The 23,077-nt window shown below is 37.5% G+C and overlaps 2 protein-coding genes across 5 annotated transcripts in view; both read left to right on the forward strand.

Moving 5' to 3' along the window:
• Window positions 1-4,830, forward strand: part of LOC139980143 (uncharacterized) — a 101,827-nt gene extending 96,997 nt beyond the window's left edge. For all 4 annotated transcript variants that reach the window (XM_071991785.1, XM_071991844.1, XM_071991695.1 and 1 more), the window contains exon 7: window positions 4,599-4,830. The gene's annotated coding sequence lies outside the window, so the exon portion shown is untranslated. The remainder of the gene's footprint in view (window positions 1-4,598) is intronic.
• LOC139980328 (uncharacterized) lies at window positions 1-22,815 on the forward strand. Its single transcript, XM_071991963.1, has 6 exons — window positions 1-260; window positions 5,493-5,840; window positions 10,356-10,772; window positions 13,408-13,983; window positions 16,591-17,037; window positions 17,452-22,815. Exons 2-6 carry the CDS (start codon window positions 5,520-5,522, stop codon window positions 19,594-19,596), a joined length of 3,906 nt encoding a protein of 1,301 aa, XP_071848064.1. The 5' UTR covers window positions 1-260; window positions 5,493-5,519; the 3' UTR covers window positions 19,597-22,815.
• Window positions 22,816-23,077: the final 262 nt, after the last annotated feature.

Raw genomic sequence — 23,077 nt, forward strand, 5'->3', positions numbered from 1 at the left:
ACTGTACTCAAATCACACTTCATATAGTATTGGTCCTAGTTTAAATTTCTTCTATGATTTCATTTATCGGTCCTATTGCTACAAGTATAGCCTAGATGATAATATTATTAAATAGAAGGAGTTCATTAGCACATAGGCTACATACATTCATACACATAAGTGTGCTGTCCAATGCGTGGAACATCCATGATGTGCAGAGACTGTTGCATGATTGCTTATGTTCAACGTTACGTCGAGCTTCCTTGTTCTGTCTTTGCTAGGTAAACTCGTCATATCCTACCTATTAGTTAATTTAAGTTGATACTACTAAGCCGATCATAAATGTTTTGAGATCTTAAATAAGGTTGGTTTTTATGCATAGATGACTTGTTGTTAACTAGGAAATAAGTAATGGATAAACGGTTTCCTATATTGTTTGTTAAAGTAATACCACGCCTAGTTGTAGTGCATGCGTAGGCCAACATGCTTTGGGTTGTTAATGTACTGTGTGTATGCCTTTGTAGCGTGATTACCGTACTACAATAGAGTACATCGGAATCTCAGTATTAACAAAGCTGACAAGTTAATTTCCGTCAGGAATTTGTAAGCTATTCTTTTGGGAAAATGGATATGAGATGAAGTATTACAGTTGTGTGACAGTTAATATTCATGAATCATGATATCTTTTGAGTTTTGGTATGGCACAGAATCTACCATTTTCAAGATGTTTGTGTGTATCGTTTGCTGACACTTGTCAAAGTGTATAGCTAAATGATTAGCGACGCCATAGCTTCCGGGATCATTGTGAGTGACGTCACGATTGATGTCGTCACTAGGGGATTTCCACGAATTGCATTATCTGCTATAGTTTTGATTGCTAGTGCATAGAGTTGAATTGAGTTATTCTGAGTGTTCGTAAAGACCTCAGTAAAGTTAATGTGTATGTCCTTGGTAGCAAGGTAAGGTATATATGGTAATAATTATTTCTACCACACTGTTAATTGGGTAGAATCACCTTAAGTCCTGGAATTAAATCTTGAATCAGTTGTCTACAATAAATCAAACGCCAATTTAAAGATACATGCTATGCCTGAGGAGAGCAAGTTACTTTGTATACATGTTCTGGTTATATTTTACCGTTCTTCGGTTATGTGATCCGATGTACTGAAATAAACTTGCATTATTTCCATTGTTCAGCGTTACATCAAGTTTACCGTGTTCTCTCTTGTCTAGCTCCTTTATGGCGGTGAATTAGTTTAGTGGCCCGGCGTAACAGTATTATTCAATAATTGTTTCTCCAACACACTTCAAGATATGAGCTATATTACAGAATATAGTGTGCGTCGGTGTATCGATATACCAATACATGTACATTAATAACAATACATGTGTTCAAGGAATCTGCAGTTTCTGTAAGCGATACAACGTGGTCATCTAAGAGAAACCCGCGCTGGTAAAACGTGCTGTAACAGTTAGAAAATGCTTGAAGTAAGTCATATAGACACACGAGTAAAATACAGACATATGTGAATGATTTGGCTGGTTTTTTAGTATGGGCCAGTTCATATTGGAAATTTATCGAGGGGGCAGGCTGACCCGCTTCAGCTACCTATGATATCGTCAGTAACGAACATTTAAGTATTGCAAGGTGAATGGCAGCATTTTGTGCTCACCAATCTTCTTTAACACCGTAAGAGAAATAATATCGCAGGTTGACCCACTGTCAACCTGAAATGCAACCCTTGCACCCCCAATGAGGAGGTTGGCATAGATTTGCCTTTGATCATGCTTAGAGTCTATACGATATACACCATTTTTAGCCTCCTTCGAGTGTAGTAAGTAAACCATATTGATATCTTCATACTCATTTTCTGAAATGGAGCTTGAGCCACTCGTGATTTCAGCCTCCTCTGCAACAGCATGGAGTTGTTTCATAACAACTCCCTGGCAACAGCATATACTTTAGGGCTGCGTGTGGATTTCTTCTTAACCCTGAATTAATTTGGTCGTTTTGAGAATTTTGTAGTTGACGATCTGCATGTTGATGCAAAGTGAATCAGTTTTCTGCACACTGGACATTTTTCTTTCCCAAAGATTTGTCTTTTGACACAATACTTGCATTTGTGAAGCTTGGTGGTACTCTTTTTCCCTTGACATATGACGGATTACATGTACTTCATTGTGTCTATATCATCTGAACTCTCTCTTTAGAGAGATCAGCTGCTTGACACATCTCCTAACTATATATGATTTGAGCGTAAGCCTCTGTTCTCTAAGAAGCCTCTCCCGTAGTGACGAGTTTTGAATTCCACATACTATACTCTCTCCTGTGAGTGAATAATGCAGTGAGTCAAAATTGCAGGTACCTGCTACTATAGTTTAATGTTGCTTATCAGGCGCATATCCAGGATTTACTATCTAGGCGGAGCGCCACCATCAGTTGGCGCGCAGCGTACAAGTACATTTCTGGTTTTGATACCCCCCCCCCCCAATGAAAGAAAATAATTTGCAATGTGTTTTTCAATTGCTTAAATTATATTATTACCAATATTATTGTAACGACTTCCCAAATAATTCTAACCAATAAAGAAGGGTAATAACACGGAAAATGATTGTATGTTATTGGCATGCGATGTAATAACCGATGTATGCCTATATGCTATGCACATTAAGATGTTGAACGCTAGCGGAGCGCGCGAAAAATGTTGGTATATTTTTTCGGGCAAGCCCTTACAGCCCCACCCCCCCCCCCCAAATCAAATTGGACTCTTGCGCCTATGAATATATAAGAAAGACAAACATAGTGCTCTTTTACAATTTTTCCAGTAGGATGACTTTCGTTTATTTTCCAATTGCTGGACATTAATACATTTGACGAACTTAACTGATGGACAATATAAACTTTCATATTTTGTAAGACAGCAGATGTGCAGTGGCCTAAAAACAAATATCGTTATTGCAGTGTATTAGCAGTGTAATAATTATTTATAGGAAGCGCGTATCACGCACGATTGCTAGCTTAGCGTCATAACATGCTGTTCGTGCAACAACCTATGACGAATCATAGAAAGGATAAGAACGCACGTTGTCGTCGTCGTTGTGCATACGGTTCGTAACCTCCATCGAGTGCGGTTAGGTAGGGTATATGTATTTTATTACGCAGTGGCCAACTGTAGGCTTGTAATTGGCTATAGGCTGAATTTAGCTAATTGCAGCTGCCAAACTTAGTAGCTGAATCAATAGGCCGGCCTGAATGTTACTACGATTATAATCGAGTTAACGGAACTGACGAGTATACAAGTTCAAAAGAGCACCGACAAAATACCATGCAATAAAAAAAAACAGTTTTAACATTTTTTTCGACACTGAAAGAGAGAGCACCTGCTCCCATTGCTCCCCCTGGCTACGTCCCTGTCGGGAGCGATTAGAGGGGTGCGGCGTAGGGTTGTGCAGATGGGAACAATCTCAAGAAAGGATGGGTGCGTCCGCCCCTCCCCCGCCCAAGATACGCCCTTGGATCCACTACATGATATTCACAGGAGATGTGATCAATTTTCCAGTCGCATGCGGAATTCATTATATAGATTCATTGTACGAGTTACGGTACTAGGTTTGGGTATAACAATAAGCATTCAGGTCGGAGTGTATAACATTTTATCTCTGGATGGCAGTGTTGCATCGAAGGACATAGGTCTAGTGCAGTTCCCATAAAGATCCTGGTCTAATACCGAAAAGCGTCATGTTCCCCGACGACTCGGTCGAGTTCGAGACCAGCCACAGTTGGCTTCATAGCACAATTGTTTAAGGCGTCCATACACACACACGCGCGTTATGATAGACCATATAAAGTATATATATATATATAGATATATACATTAGTGAGAGAGGGAAAATGGAAACGTCAAAATGGAGTTGTCGGTGTAAGGGGTAGGGTGAGGCGCACGCCCCTTCCGAAATCCTCGATCCGTCACTGACTATAGCCTGTGTATATAATAGGGATCAGTGCTGTAATTTTGTCACTGTTCCTCTTTTTCTCCCCGGTGTCTTGGCGTTTCTCTTCTACTCCCTCCTTTTCTCCTTTTCTATTTTTCTAATTTTTTTTGTTTTTCCATTCCTTCCTCTCCTTCCTCCTCTTTTTTTTCCTCTTTTCCCCCCTCTTTTCCCCTTTGTCCTTCTCTCTCTTTTTCTCTCCTCTTTTTCTTACCCGGGGGAGCGCGCCCCAACGCCCTCTGGATACGCGCCTGGTTATATATATATATACATATCGATCTAGTGGCTCCTCTGGTTCCTTGTGAAGAACTTAGAGTGTTCAACTGTCTCGCTTTGCTTTGGATTGCAGTATGCCAGTATCCGTATCAAATGCTGCAAGTAAGTCACCTATCTTCGGTGTAGAAACCGCACCGTGCTTCCTCAAGTTCAAGAGTGTCCCAAATCTCTCTTCCTGTTGTTCCAACCAGGTACAAGCACATCTTTGCTTTGACGTTATCATTCTTGCCCTCAATAGCCAATTCCCCGCTAACAGCTGGAATTCACGTTTGAACAGCTGCTATCATGTCGCTTATTTGGGCGTTGTAAAGTCGAATTTGTCAGGAGCTTGTATTTTATCCTTATAACGGCAGATACTGTGTATGCAGTTCTACTATCAAAGTAACGGGCGTGGACTCGCTCTGGTCTGTCTGAAACGGAATTTGCATTACGGATGCCTACCGATTCGGCGATGTATTTCACAGAACAGCAACGTATATCGATGCAAACTGAATTTTCGGGATCTTTAGTTCACTTCTGACACCATGTTATGTTGTCTGGTTTCTAGGCTCGACCATCATTTGCGAGAGTATCATGATCACCTGAAGGTAGCATAAGCCATATAATTACCCTATTGACTTACACATTAAATTGTCAAAGTAATATGGTGTCCAATTCTAGATAAAATGTCTCACTGGATAGCTGACAAGTTGGCCTTTCATGGCACCATCACATTTCTGTGTCATGACCATGCAGATTTTCTATCAAAGCCTCTCTCTCTCTTAGAAGTAAACAATTTTTTACGCTGCTAAATTGGTCTAATTGACCCAAGGTTTGCACCACATGTAATTTCCATTCATGTTCTGCAACATCCAAGTCACTAAAACTAAACAGATCCTGATTGATACTGTAACATATCACACAAGATGTACTCCTGTTCTTTTTTTCACTTTTCCTGAAGGTGAACACTTGTGGTGGATTATTAAAGACAGTTTTAAATGCCCTTCATATCAGGCCTAGGCTATGTTATCTTTCTGCTGTACTATGTGTAATATTCTTCTGTACGTACGATAGGAGAAAAATAACTCATTTCCGGCGGATGTCCACTGGCGCCTAAAGGAAAGTCGTAAGTCCCATAGCCTTGAACAGTAGGCCTATGTATAGTCTATGGTGCCAATTTTAGTCAAAACAGGATCTGCAACTATATGGATTGCACACTTGTTTATAACTATGTTAGGAAAAATTTCAATATTTTTAGTCATTTTCAGGTACCATTTCTGAATTAACGTCCAAAGATGGCATGTATGACCAACGAACACAGGGAGGCATTAGATAAGACTTTGGTGTGTTTGACGAAAAACTTGGGGATCGAGGAGGCATTAGTTCACCTACAAAGCGAAGGAATTTTTACGGAAAACGACGTGGAAGCAGTTGATCTACCAACTAGTACGAGAATAAAAAAAGTTACTGAACTTGTAAAACGCCTCAAACAAAAAGGGGAAAGCTCGTACTTGCCTTTCAAGAAATTCTTGGAAGAAACTCCAGGATCTAAACATATCGCTATAGAACTGGACAAAAATTTGAAGGAAGTCGAAGAAAAACTGACAAATGTGACGGTAAATATCTTAAATGAGATTTTCGTTAACCAAAAATGAAAGTCAGTTAGCTTCAAATTATTCTGCAACGACATGAAAGGCACTGTAGCCTACTGATACAACAATTTTTGACAGATACTGTAAACACATGTGCAGCGGAGAAGAGGGAGACTCAGGGGCGAGTGGCCCCTTTTTTGTTAATGACTGGAAAGTTCGCCCTTTTTTGTATAATCTAGTGGTGCCGATGTTCCTTTTTGGTTTCGATAAAATCGTAACCTTTGCATTCATGACAACGTGTGCATGTGTGTGTGCGTTCGTGACGCTCAGCTTGTAAACACAATATTTGAAGAAGGGAAGGTCGGACTAATTTCATATTTGGTGTGTAGAAGTAATACAAGCTATTGTTTTGTGGAGGTAAAGGGTCATTTGGGATTACAAGGGGTCAAATTGTATAAACCTTGTTAACACGATATATCAAGAAGAGAAGCTTGGGCAGAACTCGTATTTGATGTGTAGTAGTAACACATTCAGTACAAGAAGCCTATTGTTTTAAGTGAAGTTCAAAGGTCATTTGTGGTCATCAGATGTCAAATTGTGAAACCTTGTAAACATGATGTCTCAATATTAGAAGCTTGGGCAAATCTCATACTTTGTATGAAGGTGTATAAAAATGAGTACAAGAAGCCTATTTTTTGTGGAGGTCAAGGTCATTTGGGGCCACCAGGGGTCAAATTGTGATAACCTTGTAAACACGATATCTCAAAGAGGTAAGCTTGGGCAGATCTCATATTTAATATGTGTATGAACTACATTGAGGTCAAAGGTCATTTGAATTCAACAATCGCCAAACATGTACTTGACTTCCCTCTTACTTGTCTCTCAACACTACCTTCTTTAACATAATATCTGAAGGGAAGCTTGGACAGATCGCATATTTGGTATGTAGGCTAATTGTATCACATTGAGTACAAGAAAACTAATGTTGTGGGTGGAGGTCAATAGTCATGTGAGTTCACCAGGGGTCAAATTGTGAAAACAATGTTTTACACAATATTTCAACAAGAACAAATGTCATATTTAGTATGTTGATGTATTACATTTAGTACAAGAAGCCGGTTATTGAGGTCAATGATCATTTCAGGACAGCCTGTGTCATTGTGAATTTATTGTTTGTCACATCACACTGCTTTTCACTGTATTACTAAGATCAAGTATGTTGTACACCCTCACTATACATTACGTTAGATTCATGAAGAAAACTGCTTACGTTACATAATCATATAAATTTTTATTTTTAAACTTAAGATCCCTATTTTGATATCTTTAAGTCCGTGGTTTTCAACCTTGGGCTCGCGGGCCCATTTGGGCCCGCGCAGCCGATTTTGTGGGCTCGCGAGCATTGCCCCAGTAATGATTAAAAATTGTGGCATTTTGGGGGGCTGGTGGCGAAGGCACATGATGATGTTTCTTAGGAAGCCTCTTCGATGAAACCTTGTACAACGGGTAAAATTTACTCGACCCTAACCCTATAAGACTAGTATAAGAGAATACCATTGAGGGTTGCAAGAAATCTTTGAGATAAGCTCTAATTGGGCAGTAACTGTCATCTGATCACGGAGGAACATACATAGCTCTGATTGAGTCCCCGGGTCACTTGTGTCAAGAATACACTAATAAACGCTGTGAAATTGATTTTATGAAGTTGATAACTTTGCAGGGTAGGGTATGGGCTCGCGAGGACGGCTCGGAAGACGAATTGGGCTCGTGATCGAAAAAGGTTGAAAACCAAGGCTTTAAGTTATCATATGAAACGTCACGCTCATTTATTTGAAGATAAATTCAAGCACTAGAACACAATTTATACAGATATTTCATCTTTGTCCGGCAGTTTTGACGTAATTGGATATCCTCCTGCCCCGCCAAAGGCATACATCCACTGACTCTCGATGTTTGTATCCTCAGCTCCGGCCTTTAGATGCTTTCCTCTTCCAGTACTTGTGATACTGTTAGCAATAACACAAGATTTTACGTCCCACTTACAGAAATTACTGTGCCCCCTTTAACACATGTTACCGTGTTGCGAACACAGCGCAGTAGTTACTGATGCACGGTTGTGGAACATGAACAGTAGTTACTGTACTAGCTATGAGTATCGGGTAAAGTCCTTCACTTCTGACACAAAATCACATCCTGAAGAGACCACATGATGTATTCTATCATCTTTTACACTGGCAATTGAGATGGAGGTAAAAAAATAAATAATGAAATCTCCTCCTCAAACATGTTATCTAGATCCAATACCTAGTTCTATGATCAAAAACAGAATATCGATGTGTTTTTTCCTTATATCACCAATGTCGTTAATATGTCCCTTATATCACCAATATTGTTAATATGTCCCTTATATCACCAATATTGTTAATATGTCCCTTATATCACCAATATCAGTAATATGTCCCTTATATCACAAATATTGTTAATATTTCCCTGCCAATTGCATCCATTCCGGAGAGCCAGAAAAATGCACCTGTTCATCCATTCCTAAAAATAGTTAGCCTGGATAGAGAAAGTTTTAAAAAGTATCGTCCCGTTGCCAACCTCAAAATCCTCGGGAACCCATCGAACGCGTAGTATCTTCTCGGATTAACGACCATATAACTACCAATATATTATCCGATATCTTTTAGTAGCAAACAAGCTATACCATGGGACAGAGTTTGCACTTAGCTATGTAATAACGATATCCTCTCATCATTGGCCAAAGGTCATGCCACTGCTATAGTTTTTTATTAGACTTGAGCACCGCCTTGGATACTGTCGAACACAATTCTTCTTTGTCATCCCAGAGATCACCTCGGTATACAGGAAGAAGCCCTAGATTGGTGCAGATCATACCTATCATAAAGACCACAGTGTGTTTGTATCCGAGAAGCAACCTCTTAACCTGTCAGTTTATATTATTGTGTTCCGCATATCCAGTCCGAAATATTATCAGAAAACACAACTCATATTATCATGTTTATATAAATGATACACAACTGTATATCTCGTTCAAACCGGCTCAAGTATGTTCTAATGCATCTACCCAGACCCTCGAATTTGGATATCGCCAGAAACTCTCGCAGTTCAGTGTTCCTTTTATTAAGATCGGTGATTCCCAGATTTCTCCCGTCCAACAGGCAAGAAACTTGGGCTTTATTTTCGATTGTTCTATAACACTGAAGCCACACATATCAAGTTGTCATTAGGTAATCTCTCATGTTCATTCGGAATATCGGTAATATTCCCAATATTTGAATCGTGAAGCCCCTGAGAAAATTATCCACACCTTTATCACTTCAAGCATCGATAATGGAAACTCTATGTCATTGTCTACCGCAAAATCAAATCGCTCGACTTCAACGCTTTCAAAATACCGCTGCACGATTTGTTACATTATCTAAAAGATCTTGTCACATCAAATCTATTCTTAAAGAGTTACATTGGCTTCCGGTCTCTCATCGAATTATTTACAAGCTCCTGTTAATTACCTACCAAGTGTTGAATAGTTTGGCTCCCTATTATACTGTATCTCTGACATGCTTCAGACATACACACCGATACGACGTCTTCACTCCAGTAACATAAATTTACTCCAAGAACATCGGCCTAAACATACATAGCGTGACAGATCGTTCGCAGTAGCTGCTACTCGCCTCTGGAATGGATTACCACTAAAACTCATATGTTGTGATTCCCTCACTTCGTTTAAAAAAACTTCTGAAAGCCCACCTTATGCGTCAAGCATAATTATTTGCCCATTCGTTCAACGGAGACGGCAAAAATAGTTACACGTAAAGTCGTATATATTGGCAATAATTAAAGAACATCAAAGTAGTTCAAAAGATGGGAATGATAACACAGTTTTGAATTTAAAGGCTCTTGCCGAAACAACATAAATGTAACCTTCCATAGAACAGATGTACCACGTATTGCCTACTGTTGAAGCAGTGGCAAAATAAAGCACAATTTGCATGTGAGCACCCTTCATTTATACAAAGTAAATTATACGTGACAAAATACCCTTTCCATTAGACTCTTCCCTGGGCGACAAAACATCTTACCTTCGCCGCTACATTAACTAATGGTTCCGTCCTTAGTGTGCAACCTTTACCGTGACATCAAGCGTATTAAATACAGTCGTTAACTATCCCTTAATTCTCTGATTTTAAAATGGGGACACAATTTTCGCTTGGTCCCCTTACACCAAGAAGGCTGGCTACGCGCTTTAAATAACAACTATTTTAATGGGAAGGTTTTACCTTTTGAATGAAGTTATGAAAATATCAAATTAATGACAGTTATAAAACTGAAAGTAAAGCAGCCTTCTCATTAACATTATATATTACTCGATTAATAAACATAACGTCATCCACATAACTGTGCTTGTGCTTTCTTAATAACTCATTGATAAAAGCAAAACATATTCATTCGAAAAGTAAGAAGCTATAACCGCCTGTTTTCTGTCATAATTTATTCAATGTTTCTTCACTGCAGCAAGAAAGAGAGAAGAAAAGAGCAACAGAAAAATGGAAAAAACTTGAAGAGAAATTTCACGATCCAAGTTTTTTCTGTGAGCATGACAGCATCCATCAATATCAAGGTATATCTAAAGATATCAATATACTTTTGATTGGAAAATGTGGAGCTGGAAAGAGCGCCACTGGCAACACTCTCCTCGGGGAGGATATTTTTAAAGAAAGTGAAACCGATGCACCGGAAACAAAGTCAGTACAGATTGAGACTATCAAGGAGGATACATTTAATATAACGGTAGTCGACACACCCGGGATTCAAAATGAGGAATTACTACTTAATGTTGTAGAAAAGATGATTGATTTTGAAGGAGGCATCCATCTTTTTCTTGTGGTTTGCAATGTGAATGCGGATCAAGAAATCACTAAGGTGATTTCGGTGAGTATTGAAGTCTATGAATAATCGGCCGCCTTTTTTTTTTTTAGCTATCATTTATTGTCAAATCTTTTGCCATAATAACAAATTTATATAAAAACATATATATGACACTTAATTACTGTTTGATTACAAATATTCAAAGAGCATAGCACAATTACTAAAAGTGTCTCTTAGAAGATTGTATGATAGAGGTCCTCGATGTTTACCATGAACTAAATGTTTCTCAACTTGTATTTTAATTTATACAAAAATTTGTTAACGTTGGGAATGCTCAAATTTACTTTCTTCTGGAATATATAGTATTTGATATGAAAAATTAAAAAATGCAACGGATGCTTCAATAATAGTTGATAGCCGAAAAACATATCCGACTTGGAAACAAAATTGTCTAGTAGAAATATGTTGCTCAACATCTAAAAGAAAATCAGAAATAATTTTACACTCCCAAAACAAATGTTCAATAGTCTTCCCCTTTAGGCCACAGAAAGTACATTGTGAATTGTCAATTAAACCCATAAAACTCAGAAGATGGTTTGTCTCAAGTATACGATGAAGAAAACGAAATTGAGAGTATTGTAATGTTGTCTCCCTTTACGACTTGAAAGGAATTTGAAAGATAACACGCCATTGTAGCTATAGTCGAAGTTACATTCCACTTAACAATACACTTTGGAATAGTTACGTGTCCCTGAATAAGCTGCTTATAAATTAAACGAGATAGTGATCCTTTATTTTGAATTATCTTCAAATGCCGCCTGTGATCTCATTGATAATTCCCATGCTAAAAAAATCGATGCTTTAAAAACGAAAAGAAAATTAATGAATCGTATATGACGTGTACCCGATAATTGTACAATTCTTTTGCATTTTACAGAGCAGTATAGAGCATATGGTCATTATAAGATCTTGAATGTTTGGGATCTCAGTTGGCAGATTGGCTTGCGTCAAGTTTTGGAAATTCTTGACATTGTTTTGCCAGGGCAGTATATTAGCTTGTGATTACTGTAGTATAGCAGAACGCTTCGTCAAACTGATTTTTTCTACCAATCCTGAATGGACAATATGTCTCGTGATACTACGTTACCGTTAGAATATTCGATGAGAGAAAGATGTAATGTCTTTGATAATTATGCAAACTAAAAACTAGGTCAACGTTTACGTATCATATTTAACCCAAATATTGTTGTCTTAACTTTGTGAAAATCTAGAAATTTGGACCGTTGCACATATATTGACATTTTGTTTGTCCATCAGAAAGTTTTCAGTTTCCCATAACCCATTCTCCTATATCAAAAGTGTCATGGGTACTGATACCTTACTATAGCAATTTATATCAACCATGTTAACTCTCAAATGCCGTTGAGTTTTGAATGGTTACGTTAAATTAAAAAATGATAAATTCAGACGTCATAATCATGATATAACACATAGTTAGAATATAGAATATTCGACATAAAAGTCTATGATTTGAAGGAAAAGCGTCACATTTTCATGGTGGGCTGTAGACACTGTGGAGTGTTAAGATAAATGATAACACTTTCCAACTAATACTTTAAGTTGCGAGACTGCGATATAGCTTGTCAAAATTCTGAATTATAATGCCAATAGTCTGACATAAAAATGTCAAAATGTAGAAAAAAACATAAAAAGTGATACAATGTAACGTCAAAACGTAAAAATTCCTAGATGAAACATTAGTGGAGCATTTACAAACAATAAAACATTCTATCGTATGGCCCAACTGCTGAGTTAATCCCCTTCCTGAAAGCTTGTGCTAGGTCACTTTCTATTTCTGATTGGTGCGTGTTTATACCTAGAAACTGGAACTATAATTGAGCATGTTCACTTTTACTATACAATGTGCACAACATGTCCAGTGTGGTAGGGTGTAACGTAAATATTTTACACCGTATACCGCACACCTCTCTTCAGTGACGCGTCTGGTCATGTTGCTCCCCAGTGCACCAAAGCATTGACACCAACATGGAGCCTCATATACAAATGCACTGACCAATCACTCTCTTTAGCAGTATAGGTGAACAAAATCTGCAAATTACATGAAGATAATTCAGAAAATTTCGGTACACCTTGTCAGTACTGCTTGGGACAACACTGCTAAAAGTCTACCTTTATATTTTTGTGCTAATTCTAAATTGGTCGAGCGGCAACCTTTAGTCAAAGATGTGAGAGCAGTGGCACAGGAGACACCAAAGAATTTTAGTGTTGTAGATACTACGTTGGTCCGAACTGTACGCATGAAATGTTAACGTTTATGTCCAAATTTCAAGTACATTTCATTTAATTCCTTCAAGTCATGTACTCAATGCTTCCCACCTCCCACACCACTTTTGGCATTGTACGGAACTTAAGTGAATTGGTGAGGTTATATTGGTAGCAAAGGGTGACACAATAACATGTGGTGGAATCACCATGTGACTGTGCACCTCTATTGTATTGTGACTGAGGACTTGCACATGAGGAATTCCAAGTCCTTACATTTGTCAATTCCTATTAAGAAAAGGGCCCTATACGTATAGATCTTTTCTTCTTTAGATTAGGAACATGGTAGCTGAAAAACTTGATGTTCATGCACACTTATAGTACATTCTTTTTCACAATGTTTTATTTTCACCAGAGAATACTTGCTGAGACTGCCTGTAAGCAATGCATTGTTATTTTAACCAATGCACGTGCACGATTCGTGGGTAAAAAAAAGATGATAATGCGAGATTACATCGAACGACAAAAGGATCGTGAAGAGCCGCTGTCGGATCTCTTCCACCTAGTCCAACATAGAGTAATAGCAGTTGAAAATTGCTTTGATGAGGAAGACGTCATGATGATAGATCAGCAACGCCAAAAACTTCTCGGTTGTCTTGCTCAGGTGATTAAGGATAACAAAGGGTTGGTGTATTCCAAGAAATCGTTCCAAAATGCCAAGACTAGGATTAAACAAGATGAGGCTTTGAAGTACATGAAAGGACGTCTGCATGAATATCTTCTTCAGACGTATTTGAGAAAATTATCTCAGCGTCAACTCGACAACATACAAACTACGCTCGATGACAATGTTGAGGACATCATGCAGGTTAGCCACGTTTCGGAGCTTTGTCCACTCATCACTGAAGGAGATGCAATACAATATATGAGATTGTTCATCCAAGAAAACGAAAATGAGATATCCAAGTTGAAAAAGGAGCTCAAGCAAAAGGTAACTTATGCACAGGGCAAGTGATGTAATATATATATATATGTGTATGTATGTATGTATGTATGTATGCGTGTGTGTATGTGTGTGTGTGCGTGTGTATGTATGTATGTATGTATGTATGTATGTATGTATGTATGTATGTATGTATGTATGTATGTATGTATGTATGTATGTATGTATGTATGTATGTATGTATGTATGTATGTATGTATGTATGTATCCATCCATCCATCCATCCATCCATCCATCCATCCATCCATCCATCCATCCATCCATCCATCCATCTATCATGTGAGGAAAGTATAGAGGATTTATCACTGCAGACTCCTCAATTAAAACTAAATATAGCAAGAACTAATTGAAATCTTTGGATGTTTAACTAATGGGTGGGACAGGGAAGTAGCCAGACAAACCTACCCCAGCAAAATATGTACCCTAATTTTACCGCGGTAAACTATGGTAAATGTGTGGTAAATGTGGTAAATGTGTGGTAAAATTGTGGTAAAATCAACCGCGGTACATTTACCGCAGTTTAACATGGTATTACCGCGGTAAAAGTATGGTAAAAGTGTGGTACATTTACTACGGTAAATTTACCACAGTTTTACCATGGTATTACCGTGGTAAAAGTAGGGTAAAAGTGTGATACATTTACTGCGGTAAATTTACCACAGTTTTACCATGATATTACCGCGGTATAAGTAGGGTAAAAGTGCAGTACATTTACTGAGGTAAATTTACCGCAGTTTTACCATGGTATTACCGCGGTATAAGTAAGGTAAAAGTGCGGTACATTTACTGCGGTAAATTTACCCGCCCATTAGTTTTACCATGATATTATCGCGGTAAAAGTAGGGTAACTTTATATGGTACATAAACTGCACATATGTGAAATTCCTACAATTGTGCCATGATTAACCACAGTAAAAATAGGGTAAAATTATACGGTGCAATTATACTATGGTAAATTTACCATAATTGTACCATGATTTTACCACAGTAGAACATATATGGGTAACACTATGAAACATGATGGTACATTTACAGCAATTTTTTCCATGATTTTGTCCCATATTTTTGCAATACTGATATGACAAACCTTTTGTTCTACTCATATCTTAATGTTGGCAATATAAATTACCTGTGGATATGAGTTGAATAAAGAAGAGAGACAAACTGCTATTCTTATATGTTATAGTACAGGTATGCATCTCTTTTCCTAAAAAAAAACAAGCAGAGGATAGATACATAGAGAATTCCTTCATGGAATCCCTGATATAATTGAAAGGAGACAACAATTAATTCTTTTTTTTCATTATTAGGGAGAACCTAAAAGCCTTTAAAATGAAAAAAAAAGAACTATATAAACTAGCACACATAAGGCATAGCTTCTGTGCCCCAACAATGTGGCAAACAAAAATTGACCAATCAGTGTCCTCAGATTTGGGTATTCTCTGTCAGGTCCATTAAATGACTTGACAAGTCTATGTATCTATAATCTTTCCAAGAGCGGTGAGGTGGCAGAACCGGAGAGTGCACGTCTACAGTACCTGAGGTCCGTGGTTCAAACCTCGGTGTCAACAGTGACACCAATTTTCACCCCGCTCCTTTCTCGTGGTAGGAAAGTGGGAAGCGGTACTCACGTCCTTCGGAGGGGACGTTAAACTGCGGTCCCTGGAGCAGGACTACACACCCCTGTCTCGTTACCTCAGGGGACTATTCGAAAAGAGGCGAGATTCGCCGGTGTCTTTCCACGCACAGGACGTACATGTCAGGCATACAACCATTACAATAAGGGTAAAGACATATTGCCAAATTATGATACAGTACACTGATGGGTGAAATTCAAAGAAATATATGGTGTACAAGCTGATTGAAATTAGGACAAAATCATGCTCAATGTGAGGTAAAACTGTCCTACAATTAGTGTAAAATCATGGTAAACTGAGGTAGAACTAAGGTAAAAGCGTGGTAAATCTACGGTAAAATTGGGGTAAAAGTATGGTAACATGAGCTAAAACTAAGGTAAAAGCGTGGTAAATCTACAGTAAAATTGGGGTAAAAGAACGGTAAAACTTGTAAATTTAGGGTAACAGTGTAGTAAATGCGTGGTCAATCTAGGGTAATGTACAACAAATTTACCGCGTTTTTACCCCGCTTTTACCGGGGTAAAAGTGTGGTATGTTACCGCGGTAAATTTGAGGTAAATTTTTCCTGGGACATTTACCTCACATTTAGAGGTTTGTAAATTGATACTGTGTGAAGATATTTACACTTGTGGGGTAATCATCTCAGTTGATGAAAAAAAAACTATTAGCAACTTCAAAATACTGTTGTTTAACGTCTAAATGATGCAATTCTCTATGTTCCCTTGAGGTTTTGTCCACATTGTGTTGTGTTGGTATGTGGAGGGAAGGGATAAACATTACGACTTTCCGGTAATACGATTTTGACAGCCTATACTATCTTGCACATGTGCGTTAGGATTGGGAGTATGTCGCTCATCATTCGATGGAAGAAATTGAGTCTTGGAAAAAGTTGCTGTGAAAGGTTTTATTCAAGCTAGCTGACTTATTCTAGTTTATATATAATACATTTTCATTGTAGATGCAAGCCGATGAAACGGAGCATATCAAGAGATGGAAAGACTTAGAAGAAAAATTTTATTGCACTAGCTGCGAACACGAAAACATTGGAGATTACCCAGATGTTCCTGAAGAAATTAATATACTTTTGATTGGGAAAACCGGGTCCGGTAAAAGCGCCACTGGAAACACACTAATCGGGAAACGTTACTTCAAAGAAAGTGACACCAGTGCGTCGGTGACTAAGACAATTAGCATGAAAAACCTGAAGGAGGATAGATATGATATTACCGTCATTGACACACCTGGTCTTTTTGACACGGACAAAGATTTTAAAGATGAAGATTTGGTACTTGAAATAGCGAAAACGATGATAAACTTTAAGGGAGGAATCCATCTGTTTCTGCTGATTTTGAATTCTACAGCGAGATTCACCCAAGAGGAAGAAAACACTATTAACACCATCGAGGTAAGTTTGATCATCAAGAAGTGTTTGCGATTCTCAGCGGGCGGTTTATTGCAATCTATAGAAAGTTCCACGAAAAAACAAGCATATAAACCACTGTGTGAATGCAAAGTTTGGGTTTGAGTGAAATGTGTGATTGGAGCACAAGCAAAGTAATGAGAAACAAGAAAGAGACATCATTATGGACATAATGAAATAATGACCAAGACCGTTCAAGTGTGCTCAAATTATTATCCTTGACGAGAGGTGTGCCAGTTTCTAATTATTTATAGCCTCCATATTCTAAGATAGCCACGCCGATATTTTTATTGTCGTGGCGTAAATGAAAATGTTACATGTTTAATTTTTATTTGTAACTCATAAAAATGTTCTCGTGTATGTCAACTTCCTTGAATGTTTCATATTGTACTCGAACAGAAAATCCTTGGCAAGCGTGTTTACCAGAATTGCCTCGTAGTTCTGACCAACGCTCGTGCAAAATTTGGTTCTGAGCAGTCGATGAGAAAGTACGTCGAACAGGAAACAAAGAATGGAGGCAAGTTTGCGGATCTACTAAAGCATGTCAATAATCAAATAGTAGCAGTTGAGAATTGCTTTCAAGATGACTTTTTGACAGAGAAACATCGTCAGAAACTCCTTTGTTGTTTGGCTCAAATAATAAACGACAACAAAGAGTCTGTGTATTCCAACAAGGCGTTCAAAAAAGTAAAGGCAAGAGTCGAGCAACAAGAGGAAGAACGAGAGAGACGAGTCGCCAAGGAAACCGAATTGACCTTTATGAAAACCAGGTTGCGTGGGTTTCTTTTGCAGGAATATCTGATGCATTTAACAGAGAAACAACTCGACAATATACTTCCAACGGCTAGGAAGGAGACACTATACATCATGACGAGGTCTGGGGTGAAGCAGTTACCTCTCATCACAAGTGAAGATGTCAAGATATACATAGAAGAATTTATTCAGGAAAATAAATTCTTCATTACAAAGTTAAGAGACGTGAAAATTCAAGAGGCGATACAACAATTAGAATACGAAAAGAGAAGAGAGCGCCTGAAAGAAAAGGAGGAGATAAATAAAATGCAGAGCATTGTATTACCATTGGTTAGTAACTACTTAAAACAGCATTCAAAACAAGCGTTAGAACAGATAATTCGACACAAGCAACTGCCTGATGATTGTACTAATACAATATTTGCGGCTATTGAGTCATCCAAAGTGAATGTAGAACGTCAACACATTGAACAATTTATTCAGGTAACGTTTTTTGCAAATCCTACTCAAATCCAAGGGTATATAGGTGGTAAAGTGTTAATAGAAAGTCTTGAAGAACAGTCGAAACAACTGCAACAGGTCCAAAGAGAACAGAAATTAAACGGAATCATGGAAATCTTAGAGAAAAACCTTTATGACAGTTTGGATGGTAAAACTGACAAAGAGTTAGATGAACTAAAGACTGACTTGACAGACATGAATGACTCTGGTCCAGGTAATTGGAAACCATTATTTACTGAACTTGTGGAAAGGGAAATTGATGCTTCTGATATTAGTATCACGGAAGTATCCAATCTGTTCTTACAGCAGAAGAACAATTTGCTGCGAAGTGTCTTGGGAATCCTGTTCAATAAACGACAACAACAAAGGGAGGCAAAGCGTTTGCAGGAAAGGGAAAAATTAAGGAACAGTGCCTTCGGCATCATTTCAGCAGTAATTAAACAAAAACTGAAATCATACTTAACAGGTAAGACTACAAGTGAATTAATAGAAATGGAAGCACAGATAGGTAGAAGTGATGTTCCTTCAGATATCTGCGATAAAGTGTGTGGACATCTGACAACTGCACAGATGCAGTCTTTGGATATAGATGAAGTAAAAGCTGAAATACTTAAACAAATCAAAGAGCAAAACGAAGTTATTGAGGAATGTAAGATTGAGGCTGGGGAATGCTTTGCTGGTTCCACTGAAGTTAGAATCAAAGAGAGAGGCATCGCTAAAATATCCAACGTGAGAGTAGATGACGAAATTCTAGTCTTTGACGAGAATGGTCAACTGTTCTATGATAAGGTCTATCTTATTTCTCATGCAAGAAAAGATGAAAATATTACCTATGTCCGGTTGCAAACATCTTCAGGTAAAGATCTGCGTATTTCACAAGGTCATTTATTACCTGTTGGTAGTCTTGGTAGTAACGTCGCCGCTAAGGACGCATCCCTTGGTAACGTCATATTTACATTACAAGATGGTGTAATGATGCCTGACAAAGTTACCTCAGTAACTTACGAGCTATGTCGAGGAGCGTATTGCCCAATGACAATATATGGGACTATTGTTGTCAATGACGTAGCAGCATCCTGTTATACAACTTTCTTCCCAGCTCCTCTTGCTCACGCTTTGCTTTCTCCCATAAGATTCCTCTTCAGTTATTTATCCCTACCTCTCTTAAAGCAATTACTTCCATATGATACTGAGGAAGGGATGCCGGTGTTGCTCCTAAAATGTCGTTCCATCGTCATCAGGTGGCGTTCATTGTTTACAAGGAATGATAACACAAGCAAAGGCGTATAAGAGTGAAACGAGCTGCTAGGGCCTTAACATATCCTTGATAATATTGTTTTACCACTCTCTTCTTTTTTGTGCAGAAAAAGTGGAATTCTCACAACAGTTGCTTGTCAATTCCATGTCTCTTGACATTAGCAGACAAATATTTAGACGCGCTTAATATCTGTAGCAACAGACAGTCTGATGAAGAGATTAGTAAAAAGCAAGTAAATGAGAAAACACACAAGTTCAAGAACTTGAGGAAATCAAATTTGTGAAATGTCTTTTATAATTGTTGATAGTCTTCCAACTGGTACAAAAGAAGGAAACCTTAAAATACCATGTTCTTTCTAAGTTTTGAAAACACTTCCAATGTCTTGAGTGCGATTACGGGATGTCACAGTTGTTTATGTTTACGCAATTATTAATTATTTGACGTATTTTTGTAGTAGTTAATACAGGACAATTTGTAATTGTACTTCCAGTTCACCAGTCTTTCAAAAAAGATCCGACCACGTCACCTTTACTTAAATATTCAATTACTCTCAGTATGCAAAATGCAATTAGATTGATACAATTGAGTACAATATCTAACGTAATATGTCTACCTATACGTTTACTATAGATGCATCCATACTTTGGAATTATGAATGTAGTCAATCTTTCCTTTCATCTCCACTAAGAAGTCTTTTGCTCTGTTTGTTTGAATAAGTTTATTAATGTCAATGTAAAGAGGTCGAGTAGTACACCTAGACCAAATGATAGAAATATTTCAGCCAAATTAATTGTGTTGTATTTTATACCTGTGATAGAAGTAGTTTCGTTGGTATAGTTTAGTATGTGAAAAGTTAAACACGTATGGAAGAAACATGGTTTTTTAACATACAACGTAATAAGAACAATTTGATATTGTCCAAACAATAACCTTATGATTACTGTATTAATGATTATTCAGAAATTATATAAATAAAAAAAATTGAATATTTATAAAAGGGTCAAATTCCAGACAAGTTTTATTCTGCATCCATCGTTTGGAATTATGAATGTAGTCAATCTTTCCTTTCATCTCCATTAAGAAGTATTTTGCTCTGTTTGTTTGAATAAGTTTATTAATGTCAATGTTAAGAGGTCGAGTAGTAGACCTAGACCAAATGATAGAAATATTTCAGCCAAATAAATTGTGTTTTATTTTATACCTGTGATAGAAGTAGTTTCGTTAGTATAGTTTAGTATGTGACAAATTAACCACGCATGGAGGCAACACGGTATTTTAACTTGAATACAACGTAATTAGAACAATATGATGTTGTCCAAACAGATAACTTTATGATGAAATGTATTAATGATTGATTCAGAAAATATATAAATAAAAAAGGGATATTTGTAAAAGGTTCAAATTCCAGACAAGTTTTTTTTCTGCATCCATCGTTTGGAATGATTAATTAATCGATCTTTCCTTTCATCTCCATAAAGAAGTATTTTGCTCTGTTTATTTGAATAAGTTTATTTATGTCAATAATAAGAGGTTCGAGTATTACACCTACCCCAAATGATAGAAATGTTTCAGCCAAATTAGTTTTTGTTGTATTTTATACCTGTGATAGAAGCAGTTTCGTTAGTTGTTTAGTATTTGACAATTTAACTACGTATGGAGGCAACACGTCGTATTTTTACAAGCAACGTAATCATAACTATTTGATGATGTTCAAACAGTTAACGTTATGATGAAAATTACTGATGATTATTCAGAAAATATGTACATAATAATAACCATGTACAATGTACCATGAATTTTGTTTTCTAACGTCAATGGGCAATAACATCGAGAGCTATTAAAAGAATGTTCTCATAGTTTCATTGTAATTAGAGGCAGTTTTAAGTTCAACAACAAGGAATTAATTTGAATCTAAGGCTTTCGAAAGGCGTGTTCAAAATAGCAGTTTACCGTGATTCACAGTGTAATGGCCACACTGCCACCGCTTGATTACTACCGTACCTTTCGATGAAACCCAAAAAGACTCCCTTTTAAGGCCATATTATTGGCAGATCCGTAATGTTTGAAAAATCAGGCGGTTTATTACTGATAAATCTTGTAAGACATTGGTCCACGCCCTTGTGACATCCAAATTGGACTACGGTAAATGCCCTACTTTATGGTCTGCCTCATATAAGCTTACTGACCGACTTCAGTAAGTTCAGAATTGCGCAGTACGGCTTTCAGCCGCACACGTATATGGCAAGCCATGTGGGACAAATACTGCATAATATATCTGCGTATTAATTCGAATATATACGCGTATTAATTCGAATATACATGTGTTGTAGCCTACATGTGTAAAGTTTCGCTTTTTGAAGCGATCTCGCGAGCCCGCCAAAACATTTATCGTTGGTATATGTACACAGCAAGAGCGGAAATGCTTTTTTCGTGTATATTCTAATTATCCGTGCATATATTGGATTGAATCCCCATATGTATTTTATTTAATACGTGTATATATTCGAATTAATACGTGTATATATTCGAATTAATACGCGGGTATATTTAAGCCATATGATTGGCCAATAATATATACGCGTATATTCTCCAATTAATACGCGTATAAATTCCGATTAATACGCGGATATATTATGCAGTGTTTGTCCCACATGGCTTGCCATACACGTATAGATATGAGCAGATAACGCCTGTTTGCCGTGACTTCAATTCGCAACCGGTTCATTACTGGTCCAGTTTCAAAATCCTTTCATATACTTATAATGTTCTCAATGGTTTAGCCCCTGTCTGCCTCACAGATCTTGTGCATAAATATCAGCCAACTAGATCTCTTCGGTCCTAAAACAATTCATTATTAACTTAACCCATGCATTATCAGAACATCTACTTACGGGACCAGGCGTTTTGAATTTATATCTGTTATATATTTGTAATGCCTAAGCCTATTTCACAATGAATTGTAATTGTGCACTTACTTTGCCTTTCTTATCCCTTTTTACAAATATATAACCTTTAGACCCCTTGTTTATGTAACGTCGCTTATATACATAACCTTAGGCTTAAGTTGTACCACCTTTCATTTGTACTGAAGTTAGTAATTCACTATGTAGCTGCATCATGAAATCTAATAAACGAATGGTGTTCATCTCAACACGTCCTGTTAATTATCATTTGCATAACTGGTCTTATTCACTACATTGATTTGTCATATCTCCAAATTAAAACTCTCCATTCCAGACCCGGATAAATCCTATGTTTATCTAGAATGTGAAGCCTAGCTAGCCAAGGTGAAGTATACGTATTGGAAAACAGCGAAAGCATGCATTTCCGACTTCGTAATAATGCCAGCATCTCAGCGAGGTAAAATTTGCATATATGGAAAGCTACTGTGCGAGCTACCCAAAGCATTCTTTTGAGAAAGACTGGGACTACTAGACAATGGTAGTACCATAAGTTGTTCGTTCATGACGTCATTTGTTTATCAAATTGGAGTTAGATCTGTTTGTCACTGTT

The sequence above is a fragment of the Apostichopus japonicus genome, chromosome 1 (genome assembly GCF_037975245.1).
Source record: "Apostichopus japonicus isolate 1M-3 chromosome 1, ASM3797524v1, whole genome shotgun sequence".
Taxonomy (NCBI): Eukaryota; Metazoa; Echinodermata; class Holothuroidea; order Aspidochirotida; family Stichopodidae; genus Apostichopus; species Apostichopus japonicus.